Source organism: Heptranchias perlo, chromosome 1, assembly GCF_035084215.1.
Source record: "Heptranchias perlo isolate sHepPer1 chromosome 1, sHepPer1.hap1, whole genome shotgun sequence".
NCBI lineage: Eukaryota > Metazoa > Chordata > Chondrichthyes > Hexanchiformes > Hexanchidae > Heptranchias > Heptranchias perlo.
Window position 1 is genome coordinate 158,084,712 of NC_090325.1, and position 13,780 is coordinate 158,098,491.

General features: G+C 42.9%; 1 protein-coding gene across 1 annotated transcript in view; it reads left to right on the forward strand.

Moving 5' to 3' along the window:
* The window catches only part of rbm46 (RNA binding motif protein 46), a 50,603-nt gene that overhangs the window by 14,651 nt on the left and 22,172 nt on the right, over positions 1–13,780 (forward strand). Inside the window, exon 3 of the mRNA XM_067970158.1 lies at positions 2,617–3,084. Within this exon, the coding sequence (XP_067826259.1) occupies positions 2,617–3,084 (468 nt within the window). The remainder of the gene's footprint in view (positions 1–2,616; positions 3,085–13,780) is intronic.

The following is a 13,780-nucleotide window of genomic DNA, read 5'->3' on the forward strand; positions in this document are numbered from 1 at the left end:
TCTCCCAATGACACTTGCTCCACTTGACCCACCTCATTCCTCAGAACCAGATCCAGCAATGCCACCTTCCTCATTGAGCTGTAAACATACTGATCAAGAAAGTTCTCCTGAACACACTTCAGAAATTCCTCCCCCTCTTTGTCCTTTACACTTACTATCCCCGTCTATATTAGGATAGTTGAAGTCCCCCATTATCACTACTCTATAGTTCTTGCACCTCTCGGTAATTTCCCTACAAATTTGCTGCTCTCTATCCTTCCCACTTGTTAGTGGCCTACAGAATACACCCAGTAGTGTAATGGTGCCTCTATTGTTTCTTAACTCTAACCATAGATTCTGTCCTTGACCCCTCAAGGACATCCTCTCTCTCTAGCACTGCAATATTCTCCTTAGCCAATACTACCACCACCCCCCCCTTCCGTTTTCTTTCCCTATTTTTCCTGAACACCTGGTATCCAGGAATATTTAGCACCCAGTCCTGCCCTTTTTAGACAGGTCTCCGTTATCACCGTTACATCATATTCCCATGTGGCTGTTTGCACCTGCAGCTCACCAATCTTATTTACCACGTTTCATGCATTTACACACATGCACACTAAACCTATCTTAGACCTCCTTGTATTCTCTCTTGATCCCGTCTATTACTGTACTATTTCTTAATCTAGTGCCATCTGTCTCTCCCAATCCTTTGTGCATCTTGTTTCTCCTTTCTAATGCTACATCCTGGCACCCATCTCCCTGCAAATAGGGGGATGGGCTCCAGAATGTAGCATTCGAAATAGATTTTTACGGAAGGCAAGTTTTGAATTCTGATCTTTCTATGTACAGATAAGTTATTGCTGTCATCTAATGGAGGAAAACAATTGGGGGCATATTTCATGAATCCACTATTCTGGGGAACAAAGTTCTTCATTCATTCAACTTTTGCATACAGATAGGAAGGTTGCTTCACATCACACTATAAATAGTTCTTGGGGTTTGTGGTAACCAAGAAGATAGATGAGGGCTGTGCAGTAGACGTGGTCTACATGGACTTCAGCAAAGCCTTTGACAAGGTACCGCATGGTAGGTTGTTACATAAGGTTAAATCTCATGGGATCCAAGGTGAGGTAGCCAATTGGATACAAAATTGGCTTGACGACAGAAGACAGAGGGTGGTTGTAGAGGGTTGTTTTTCAAACTGGAGGCCTGTGTCCAGCGGTGTGCCTCAGGGATCGGTGCTGGGTCTGCTGTTATTTGTTGTTTATATTAATGATTTGGATGAGAATTTAGGAGGCATGGTTAGTAAGTTTGCAGATGACACCAAGATTGGTGGCATTGTGGACAGTGAAGAAGGTTATCTAGGATTGCAACGGGATCTTGATAAATTGGGCCAGTGGGCCGATGAATGGCAGATGGAGTTTAATTTAGATAAATGTGAGGTGATGCATTTTGGTAGATCGAATCGGGCCAGGACCTACTCCGTTAATGGTAGGGCGTTGGGGAGAGTTATAGAACAAAGAGATCTGGGAGTACAGGTTCATAGCTCCTTGAAAGTGGAGTCACAGGTTGATAGGGTGGTGAAGAAGGCATTCAGCATGCTTGGTTTCATTGGTCAGAACATTGAATGCAGGAGTTGGGATGCCTTGTTGAAGTTGTACAGGGCATTGGTGAGGCCACACTTGGAATACTGTGTACAGTTCTGGTCACCCTATTATAGAAAGGATATTATTAAACTAGAAAGAGTGCAGAAAAGATTTACTAGGATGCTACCGGGACTTGATGGTTTGACTTATAGGGAGAGGTTAGACAGACTGGGACTTTTTTCCCTGGAGAGTAGGAGGTTAAGGGGTGATCTTATAGAAGTCTATAAAATAATGAGGGGCATAGATAAGGTAGATCGTCAAAATCTTTTCCCAAAGGTAGGGGAGTCTATAACGAGGGGGCATAGATTTAAGGTGAGAGGGGAGAGATACAAAAGGGTCCAGAGGGGCAATTTTTTCACTCAAAGGGTGGTGAGTGTCTGGAACGAGCTGCCAGAGGCAGTAGTAGAGGCGGGTACAATTTTGCCTTTTAAAAAGCATTTGGACAGTTACATGGGTAAGATGGGTATAGAGGGATATGGGCCAAGTGCAGGAAATTGGGACTAGCTTAGTGGTATAAACTGGGTGACATGGACATGTTGGGCCGAAGGGCCTGTTTCCATGTTGTAACTTCTATGATTCTATGAAATTCCCACACAGGCTTCTATATGCATTCCTAATGGCTGCTTCAGGATGGCATTTTTGGAGAACTCAAAGGTCACTTGCTCACTCTTTTAGTTACAATTAGTGCCTGGCCTGGAGGGACCAGAGAAAGAGGGTCAAAATAATTTGAGGAATACACACACCAAAACAAATATAAGCTATTTTGTATGTAAATTTATCTTTGTGATTCTATTCAGATACGATTTACTATAGATAAATGTTCAATTTGAATTTTTGTGACATTAAAAATGTAATCCATTTTTATATCGCTATCACTAATCTTGTAATTGTGTACTTTATTATCAGAACATTTAGTACAATCTGTTACTTAATCCCATACTGATAAGTTTATTGACGATGCCAAATGATTAAAAACATTCTCTTTTTACAGGTTGGGAAGGTCCTCCACCACCTCGTGGATGTGAAGTCTTTGTAGGAAAGATTCCACGAGACATGTATGAGGATGAACTGGTACCCGTTTTCCAGAGAGCAGGGAAAATTTATGAGTTTAGACTGATGATGGAATTTAGTGGTGAGAATCGAGGTTATGCTTTTGTTATGTATACTACAAGAGAAGAAGCCCAGAATGCAATCAAAATGCTTAACAATTATGAAATTCGACCTGGAAAATTTATTGGTGTTTGTGTTAGCTTGGACAACTGCAGATTGTTCATTGGTGCAATTCCAAAAGAGAAAAAAAAGGAAGAAATCCTGGAAGAGATGAAGAAGGTTACTGAAGGTGTTGTCGATGTCATTGTCTACCCCAGTGCCACTGACAAGACAAAGAATCGTGGATTTGCGTTTGTAGAATATGAATCACACAGAGCTGCTGCAATGGCTAGAAGAAAGCTTATTCCAGGTACTGCATTGTTTTAGAGTAATTTAATATGTCAGCAGGATTTGACTGTTGAATCACCAGATTTGCCAATCCTGATTTCATAATAGAAGCAGTTTGGGGGGATAAAAACATTGACACAAGAAATCCTTCTTACAAAGGAATGTGGTGGTTCGTCTTGCAGATGTAATTATACTAACTTTTTTGGCTCCTGCTGTAAGGAGAACAACTCCAGCTTCTCCAATCTATCCATGTAACTGAAGCCCCTCATCCCCAGAACCATTCTAGTAAATCTTTTCTGCACCCTCTCTAAGGCCTTAACATCCTTCCTAAAGTGCGATGCCCAGAATTCGACACAATACTCCAGTTGTGGCCTAACCAGTGTTTTATAAAGGTTCAACATAACTTCCTTGATCATTTTCCTTTTAGTTTCATGGACTATTAGTGTTGTTGGAGCTTCTCCCGCTTTGCCACTGTAACTTTGCTTGCTGTAAGTGTGGCGGAAACCCCATTTACATGTGTAAACCAGGGTTTCTGTCGCACTTCTGGTGAAGTTAGTGACATAGCGGGAGAAGCTATGAGGAAATTCACCCCGATGACTAAAGAATTTTTAATTTGAATATAGTCCACTTTAGAACCAACTGCTTCTTAAAGTGGTAGAATCTCTGTAGAGATTCCCCAATCTCCTGCTGTAATTTTGGCAAAAACCCTGAAGAAACGGAAGAATCCCCATGGAAATTCCAGGTAAAATAGTTTAGGTGGAACTTTCTTTAAGGTGAACAATGGGTACCAGAAGGAAGAAAGCTGCCGTTTACACTTCTTCTACCATGCAGCAATGATTCCTGCTCATGTACTGCAGCGTGATGGAAAATCACCTGACCTAGATTGTCATAAATTTCTTAAAGGGATAGTATCCTCCGGTGTATTTGTTTTTCTCCCATGGGACCCTATTTGTGTGTGGTGGTTGAATAAGGAGGACCCTATCTGGAATAGGTAATGTAACATTTTTGGAACTTAAGAATTTGGCACAATGCAATTCCAAGTACCACAACAACTATTTTTAAAACAAAAGCAAAATACTGCGGATGCTGGAAATCTGAAAAATAACAGAAAATGCTGGAAAAAATCAGGCAGCCACTGTGGAGAGAGAAACACAATTTTATCAGAGGATTGTATACATTTCAGGAATTCCTCCCCCTTTTCACTGTTACTATCCCAATCTATACTGAGAGAATTGAAGTCCCCCATTATCACTAATATTTATATTCAGGAAAGATAGGGAAGGAAAGAAAGGAAGGGGGCTGGCAATATTGATCAAAGAAACTATTATAGCACTGAAAGGGAAAGATGTAGTTGCGGGGTCAAAGACAGAATCTATCTGGTTAAAATTAAAGAACAATAGAGGAGTTGTTACGCTACTGGCTGTAAACTATAGGCCACCAAATAGTGGGAAGGAGATAGAAGAGCAAATTTGCAGGCAAATTACAGAAAGATGCAAGAACTATAGAGTAGTGATAATGGGGGACTTCAATTCTCTCAGTATAGATTGGGATAGTAACAGTGAAAAGGGGGAGGAATTCCTGAAATGTATACAAGAGAACTTTCTTGATCAGTGTGTTTCCAGCCCAATAAGGAAGGACGCAGTGCTGGATCTGGTTCTGAGGAATGTGGGGGAGCATTTGGGGGATAGTGATCATAATATCATTAGGTTTAGAATAATTATGGATAAGGACAAGGAGCAATCAAAGTAAAAATACTTAAGTGGAGGAGGGCTAATTTCAGTCAGTTGAAAAGGGATCTTGCCTTGGTGGATTGGAATCAAAAATTCGTAGGCAAAACTGTAATTGAACAATGGGAGGCCTTCAAGGTTTGGGTACAGAGCAGACATATTCCCACAAGGGGGAAAAGAAGGCCATCCAAAGTTAAGAGTCCCCTGGATGACTAAAGATATAGAAATTAAAATGAAACAGAAAAAGGAGGCTTATGACAAACGTAAAGTTCATAATATTGTAGAGAACCAGGCTGAATACAGAAAGTACAGAGGAGATCTAAAAGAGGGGCCAAGAGAGAGTATGAGAATAGATTAGCGGCTAACATAAAAGGGAGCCCAGAAGTCATTTAGAAACGTATAAATAGTGAAAGGGTGGGGACAATTAAGGACAAAAGAGGAGATCTTCTTGTGGAGGCAGAGGGTGTGGCTGAGGTACTAAATGAATACTTTGCATTGGTCTTCACTAAAGAGGAGGATGCTGCCAATGTAGCAGTAAAGGTGGAGGTAGTAGCGATATTGGATTGGATAAAATTAGATAAAGAGGGGGTACTTAAAGGGTTGTCAGTACTCAAGGTAGAAAAGTTATCTGGTCCAGGTGAGATGAATCCTAGGATACTGAGGGAAGTAAGGGTAGAAATTGCAGAGGCTCTGGTCACAACCTTCCAATCCTCCTTAGATATGGGGGCGGTGCCAGTGGACTGGAGTATTGCAAATGTTACACCCCTGTTCAAAAAAGGGGAGCAGGAAACCCGGCAATTACAGCCGTTAGTCGGTGGTGGGGAAACTTTGAGACAATAATCCGGGACAAAATAAATTGGCACTTGGAAAAATATGGGCTAGTAAATGAAAGTCAGCACGGAATTGTTGAAGGAAAATCGGGTTTGACTAACTTGATTGAGTTCTTTGAAGTAATGGAGAGGGTTGTTTAAGGTGGTGCGGTTGATGTTGTCTATCTGGACTTGCAAAAAGGCATTTGATAAAGTACCACATAATAAACTTGTAAGCAAAATTGAAACCCATGGATTAAAGGGACAGTGGCAGCGTGGATACAAAATTGGCTAAGGGGCAGAAAGTAATGGTGAATGGATGTTTTTCAGCCTGGGGGGAATGGTGATCCCCAGGGGTCAGTATTAGGACCACTGTTCTTTTGGATATATATTAATGACCTAAGCTTGGGTATGTAGGGCATAATTTCAAAGTTTGCAGATGACATGAAACTCGGAAATGTGGTAAACAATATGGAGGATAGTAACAGACTTGAGAAGGACATACAGGTGAAATGGACAGACACATGGCAGATGAAATTTAATGCAGAGAAGTAAGAATATAAGGAATAAGAGCAGGAGTAGGCCATGCAGTCCCCGAGCCTGCTCCGTCATTCAGTAAGATCATGGCTGACCTTGGACCTCGACTCCACTTTCCTGCCCAATCCCCATATCACTTGATTCCCTTAGAGTCCAAAATAAGTGTGATGTGATACATTTTGGTAGGAAGAAAGAGGAGAGACAATATAAATTAAATGGCGCAATTTTAAAGGGGTACAGGAATAGAGACACCTGGGGGTGTATGTACACAAATCTTTGAAGGTAGCAGGACAAGTTGAGAAGATTGTTTTTGTTTTTAAAAAAAAGTAGATGGGATCCTGGGCTTTATTAATAGAGGCATAGAGTGCAAAAGCAAGTAAATTATGCTAAACCTTTATAAAACACTGGTTTGGCCTCAGCTGAAGTATTGTGTTCAATTCTGGGCACCACACTTTAGGAAGGATGTCAAAGTCTTGGAGAGGGTGCAGAAGAGATTTACTAGAATGGTACCAGGAATGAGGGGCTTCAGTTATGGGGAGAGACTGGAGAAGCTGGGATTGTCCTCCTGAGAGCTGAGACGGTTAAGAGGAGATTTGATAGAGGTGTTCAAAATCATGAACAGTTTTGATAGAGTAAATAGGGAGAAATTGTTTTCAGTGGCAGTAACCAGAGGACACAGATATAAGGTGATTGCCAAAAGAACCAGAGGTGACATGAGGAAACATCTTTTTACGCAGCGAGTTGTTATGGCCTGGAATGCAATCCTGAAAGGGTGGTGGAAGCAGATTCAGTAATAACTTTCAAAGGGAATTGGATAAATACTTGAAGGGGGAAAGAAATTACAGGGCTATGGGGAAAGAGCAGGGGGTGGGACTAATTGGATAGCTCTTTCAGCACAGGCATGATGGGCCGAATGGTCTCCTATACTGTAACATACTACGATGCTATGAACTGGAAGAAGTTAGTGATGTAACAGTTTTTAAGTCAGTACAGAGCTAGGGAAATCCAGTGGAAAGGATTTGTGAACGGTGCTTCAGTTTGATAAATTTGTATGGCTGATAACTTTCCAGAGTTGAAGTAGGGCACTTAAATAGCTATGTAACAAAAACATGTATGTTTTAAAATACAGTCACAAGGCCTTTCTACATTGTAGTTTGTTCCCACCACATCAAAGCCAGGTAGGTTGAAAGGTAGAAGGCAGACTAAAGGCAGTCCACTGGTCCTTGTTGAGGTTGTGAGTCAGACTGTCAACCTATCTACATGTAGAAATTCCTTTTGATATGGAAACAACCCAAAGACAAGAGTCTGTTACAGACTTGAAAATACAAAGATCTGCTGGATGCAAGTCAAGATGATACTCTGATGGAGTCAAATTTCTTGCTTTGAACAGACAGCAGTGGAAGAAATGGGTTGCCTCGTGCCACTAGACGCAGGAGACTCCAACTAATTGCTTGCATTGCTCTTCTATATTTAAGTCTGCTCCTAGTCCACTGTAGGCCTGCAAGGTACAGGGAGGAGGTTAGTGCCTTTGTGCCTGCGCAGATGTTATGGTGAATACAGAAAACTGAAAATTGATGCTGAATCTTTCTGTATGTCTGTGTCATTGAAGAAGTATGCAGGTGAACAGAATTGACCCAGCACATTTAGCAGGTCAAAGGAAGAAGGAGTTCTGAAGACAGATCACGGGACACATGAAAAAAAATGTCTTTGCTGTTGTTAACAATATTGAGTTTGGGTTATTTATGTTTAGGAATGCCTTTCATAATGCAAGAACTGTGCGTCTGCAGTCGACGATATTCCATAAACGGTAAAAGATCTTGGGAGTGAAGAGACATCCCAGCATGTCAACATAATGGAGCAATGTGAATGAATGTTTAGTAACAACAATCATAGAATGGTTACAGCACAGAAGGAGGCCATTCAGCCCGTCAAGCCTGTGCCGGCTCTCTGCAAGAGCAATCCAGCTAGTCCCACTCCCCCGCCTTTTCCCTGTAGCCCTGTAAATTTTTTCCCTTCAAATACTTATCCAATTCCCTTTTGAAAGCCACAATTGAATCTGCCTCCACCACCTACTCAGGCAGTGCATTCCGGATCATAACCACTCGCTGCATAAGAGTTTTTCCTCATGTCCCCTTTGGTTCTTTTGCCAATCACTTTAAATCTGTGTCCTCTGGTTCTTGACCCTTCCACCAATGGAACAGTTTCTTTCTACCTACTCTGTCGAGACCCCTCATAATATTGAACACCTCTATCAAATCTCTCAACCTTCTCTGCTCTAAGGAACAACCCCAGCTTCTCCAGTCTATCCACATAACTGAAGTCCCTCGTTCCCGGAACCATTCTAGTAAATCTTTTCTGCACCCTCTTCACATTCTTCCTAAAGTCCCGTGCCCAGAATTGGGCACAATACTTCAGTTATGAACATAGGAACAGGAGTAGGCCATTCAGCCCCTCGTGCCTGCTCCGCCATTTGATAAGATCATGGCTGATCTGTGATCTAGCTCCATATACCTGCCTTTGGCCCATATCCCTTAATACCTTTGGTTGCCAAAAAGCTATCTATCTCACATTTAAATTTAGCAATTGAGCTAGTATCAATTGCCGTTTGCTGAAGACAGTTCCAAACTTCTACGACCCTTTGTGTGTAGAAATGTTTTCTAATCTCGCTCCTGAAGGGTCTGGCTCTAATTTTTACACTGTGCCCCCTACTCCGAGAATCCCCAACCAGCGGAAATAGTTTCTCTCTCTGCACCCTATCCGTTCCCCTTAATATCTTATAAACTTCAATCAGATCACCCCTTAACCTTCTAAACTCGAGAGAATACAACCCCAATTTGTGTAATCTCTCCTCATAACTTAACCCTTGAAGTCCGGGTATCATTCTAGTAAACCTACGCTGCACTCCCTCCAAGGCCAATATGTCCCTCCGAAGGTGCGGTGCCCAGAACTGCTCACAGTACTCCAGGTGCGGTCTAACCAGGGTTTTGTATGGCTGCAGCATAACTTCTGCTCCCTTGTACGCTAGTCCTCTAGATATAAAGGCCAGCATTCCATTAGCCTTCTTGATTATTTTCTGCACCTGTTCATGATACTTCAATGATCTATGTACCTGAACTCCTAGGTCCCTTTGGACATCCACAGTTTTTAACTTTTTACCATTTAGAAAGTACCCTGTTCTATCCTTTTTTGATCCAAAGTGGATGACCTCACATTTGTCTACATTGAATTCCATTTGCCACAATTTTGCCCATTCACCTAATCTATCAATATCCCTTTGTAATTTTATGTTTTCATCTAAACTGCTTACAATGCCACCAATCTTTGTGTCATCGGCAAACTTAGATATGAGACTTTCTATGCCTTCGTCTAAGTCGTTAATAAAATTGTGAATAATTGAGGCCCCATGACAGATCGCTGTGGGACTCCACTAGTCACATCCTGCCAATGTGAATACTTACCCATTGTCCCTACTCTCTGTCGCCTTTCGCTCAGCCAATTTCCTAACCAAGTCCTTACTTTTCCCTCGATTCCATGGGCTTCTAACTTAGCTAACAGTCTTTTATGTGGGACCTTATCAAATGCCTTCTGGATGTCCATATAAATAACATCCATTGACATTCCCCTGTCCACTATTTTAGTCACCTCTTCAAAAAATTCAATCAGGTTTGTGGCCGAATGAGTGTTTTAGAAAGGTTCATCATAACTTCCTTGCTTTTGTACTCTTTGCCTCTATTGATCAGGATAATTTGGCCCAGTAGTAGCTCAGGGACATTTTTTTTCAAAAAACATATCCGTTGGCGATCAAGGGGGATAACACCTATTTAAATGGATATAGTGGTCTTTCAGTGCTAGAAAGATTAGGCACCATTGATCTCAGACTTAGAGCACTTTTATGGTATAAATTGAATAGTTCGTAAGAACATAAGAGATAGAAGTAGGAGTAGGCCATTTGGCCCTTCAAGCCTGCTCTGCCATTCAGTGAGATCATGGCTGATCTGATTCATAGATGAGAGGAGAAAGGCTTGTGAGATTGATTGAAGGAGAAATATTAGGATGGTTTAAAGTAATGGCAAGCATATGTCACCCACTTGTTCAACATTTGTACCATCTGTATTGTGATCGAGGCAAAGGGAAATAAATATGTAAGGACGGGCCAGGACCTACTAAAGGATTTTGAATGTGCAGATGATCTTGGGGAATTTTAACCCCCCAGAACTAGCGGCAGGGGAAGGTTAAAATTAAAATAATGGGAAACCCGACCCTAACCCGCCTCCAACATGCCCACGTTTTAACGGTGGGGGGGTGGGTGACTGACCTCTCCGGAGGCGGGCCTGCCATTTAAATATCTTAATGAGGCTGCGTGCCTCAGATTTTACTTCTGTTCCAGGTTCAACACTAGCCGGCCGGGTTTCCCGGGCCTTGGGAAACCCGGCAGCTGAAGGGAGGCGCGAACAGCTGGATAAAACAGGTAAGTGCCTTTCTAGCACTGCTTGCAGGCCAGAAGGAGCAGGAGTGCTCCCTCGGCCCACCAAGCTTACCTGCTTCCATCCCCGCGATCAGACTGACCCCTCCCCCACCGACTGTTTCCCACCCACCCAATGTCTGACTCACCTCCACTTCGCTCTCTGCTGCGGCCCTTAATCTGGCTGGCTGCTGCCAGGAAACCGATTCGAAATTTAAATCAGGTCCTGCCGTTAAACTGGGCAGAACCTCTGGGAAACCTCCACTTCCGGGTTTCTTGGCCATTAAATCTGCTTCTGCTCCTGCTCTCTTCCCGCCTCCCCATTATTATCGGGGCCTTAGTTTCTGGCATTATGAGGACTAAGCAGATGGGGAGTGAGGGAAAGCAGTTTCAGTCTTTAAAGATTAAGATTGTGTCCTTAGTACAAAGAAGAGCATTGGTGAAGGTGAAAAAAGGCAAAAGGAAATAAATAGCAATGGCGGACAGGTTTATATGACCTGAAGGTTAAGTGCCTGATGAAGGAGGATGCAGCCCACGCCAAGGTCTCCCAAGATTGTTGCTGTGTTTTTTAAAATTCATTCCTGGATGTAGGCGTCTCTGGCAAAGTCGGCATTTGTTGCCCCGAGTAGGTGGTGGTGGTGGGCCTCCTTCTTGAGCGGTTTGATATAACTGAGTGGTTTGCGAGCTCACTTCAGAGGGCCGTTGAGTCCGAGACTGGAGTCACATATAGGCTGGTAAGGACAGCAGGTTTCCTTCCCTAAACGACATTAGGGAACCAGTTGTGTTTTTACGACACTTTTACTGATGCCAGTTTTTAATGTTTTTTTAAACTGAATTCAAATTCTCACTGCCATGTTTTGTGGATTATTATTCCAAGCCTCTGGATTACTAGTCCAGTAACGTAACCAGTTCACTGCTATACCCACAGCTACATGCAACACAGCTTTGCTATCCAGTGAGGCCTGACTCATGGAATAGGTGGCGAGGATATCATTTGTGGCCAAGAGCACAGTAGGATACTGACTGGCCCAGAAGAGATCCCTACTGAAACTCCTTTGCGGGCAGAAAAAGTAATTTGCCAGGGTCTCATTAGACCGTCAACAGAAAAACTGATAATATGGGGTAGCAGTATTTATTAAGGAGAATATTGCAGTGCAAGAGAGAGTGGTATCTCTCAGCCAAGGAACAAATTTATTTGGTTAGAGTTAAGAAACAATAAAGGTGCCATTACACTACTGGGTGTATTTTATAGACCACCAACTAGTGGGAAGGAGCAAATTTGCAGGGAAATTAGAGAGGTGCAAGAACTATAGAGTGATAATGGGCGACTTCAACAATCCTAATATGGAATAGTAATGGTGTAAAGGGCAAAGAGGGGGAGGAATTTCTGAAGTGTGTTCTGGAGAACTTTCTTGATCAGTATGTTTTCGGCCCAACAAGGAAGGAGGCATTGCTGGATCTGGTTCTGGGGAATGAGGTGTATTGCGTGGAGCAAGTGTCAATGGGGGAACATTTAGGGAACAACGATCATAGGTTTAGATTGGTTATGGAAAAGGACAAGGAGCAATCTAGAGTAAAAATACTTAATTGGAGGAGGGCCAATTTCAGTGGGTTGAGAATGGATCTGGCCCAGGTAAATTGGTATCAAAGTTTGGCAGGCAAAACTGTAATCAAACAAATGTGTGGCCATTAAAGAGGAGATGGTTCGGGTACAGTCTAGGTCCATTCCCACGAGGTGGAAAGGTAGGGCAACCAAAGCCAGAGCTCCCTAGATGACGATACAGATAGAGAGTAAAATGTCAGGCTATAATACAAATGAGAACCAGGCTGAATGTAGAAAGTACAAGGAAGTGAAAAGAGGGGCAAAGAGAGGTAGTTGAGATACTGAATCAACAGCAAAATACTGCAGATGCTGGAAATCTGAAATAACAACAGAAAATGCTGGCAAAGCTCAACAAGTGAGGCAGCATCTGTGGAAAAAGAAACAGAGTTAACGTTTCAGGTCGAAGATCTTTCACTAGAACTGTTCTGACAAAAGGTCTTCGACCTGAAACGTTAACTCTGTTTCTTTCTCCACAGATGCTGCCTCACTTGTTGAGCTTTTCCAGCATTTTTTGTTTTAGAGTCATAGAGTTATACAGCATGGATAGAGGCCCTTCGGCCCATCGTGTCCGCGCCGGCCATCAAGCCCAGTCTAATCTAATCCCATATTCCAGCATTTGGTCCGTAGCCTTGTATGCTATGGCATTTCAAGTGCTCATCCAAATGCTTCTTGAATGTTGTGAGGGTTCCTGCCTCCACAACCCTCTCAGGCAGTGAGTTCCAGACTCCAACCACCCTCTGGGTGAAAAAGTTCTTTCTCAAATCCCCTCTAAACCTCCCGCCTTTTACCTTGAATCTATGCCCCCTTGTGATAGAACCCTCAACGAAGGGAAAAAGCTCCTTAGTATCCATCCAATCTGTGCCCCTCATAATTTTGTACACCTCAATCATGTCCCCCCTCAGCCTCCTCTGCTCCAAGGAAAACAAACCCAATCTTCCCAGTCTCTCTTCATAGCTGAAGCGCTCCAGCCCTGGTAACATCCTGGTGAATCTCCTCTGCACCTTCTCCAAAGCGATCACATCCTTCCTGTAGTGTGGCGACCAGAACTGCACACAGTACTCCAGCTGTGGCCTAACCAGTGTTTTATACAGCTCCATCATAACCTCCTTGCTCTTATATTCTATGCCTCGGCTAATAAAGGCAAGTATCCCATATGCCTTCTTTACCACCTTATCTACCTGTTCCGCCGCCTTCAGGGATCTGTGAACTTGCACACCAAGATCCCTCTGACCCTCTGTCTTGCCTAGGGTCCTCCCATTCATTGTGTATTCCCTTGCCTTGTTAGTCCCTCCAAAGTGCATCACCTCGCACTTTTCCGGGTTAAATTCCATTTGCCACTGTTCCGCCCATCTGACCAACCCATCTATATCGTCCTGCAGACTGAGGCTATCCTCCTCGCTATTTACCACCCTACCAATTTTTGTATCATCAGCGAACTTACTGATCATACCTTTTACATTCATATCCAAGTCGTTAATGTAGACCACAAACAGCAAGGGACCCCACTGGCTACAGGCTTCCAGTCACAAAAACAACCTTCGACCATCACCCTCTGCCTTCTGCCACTAAGCCAGTTTTGT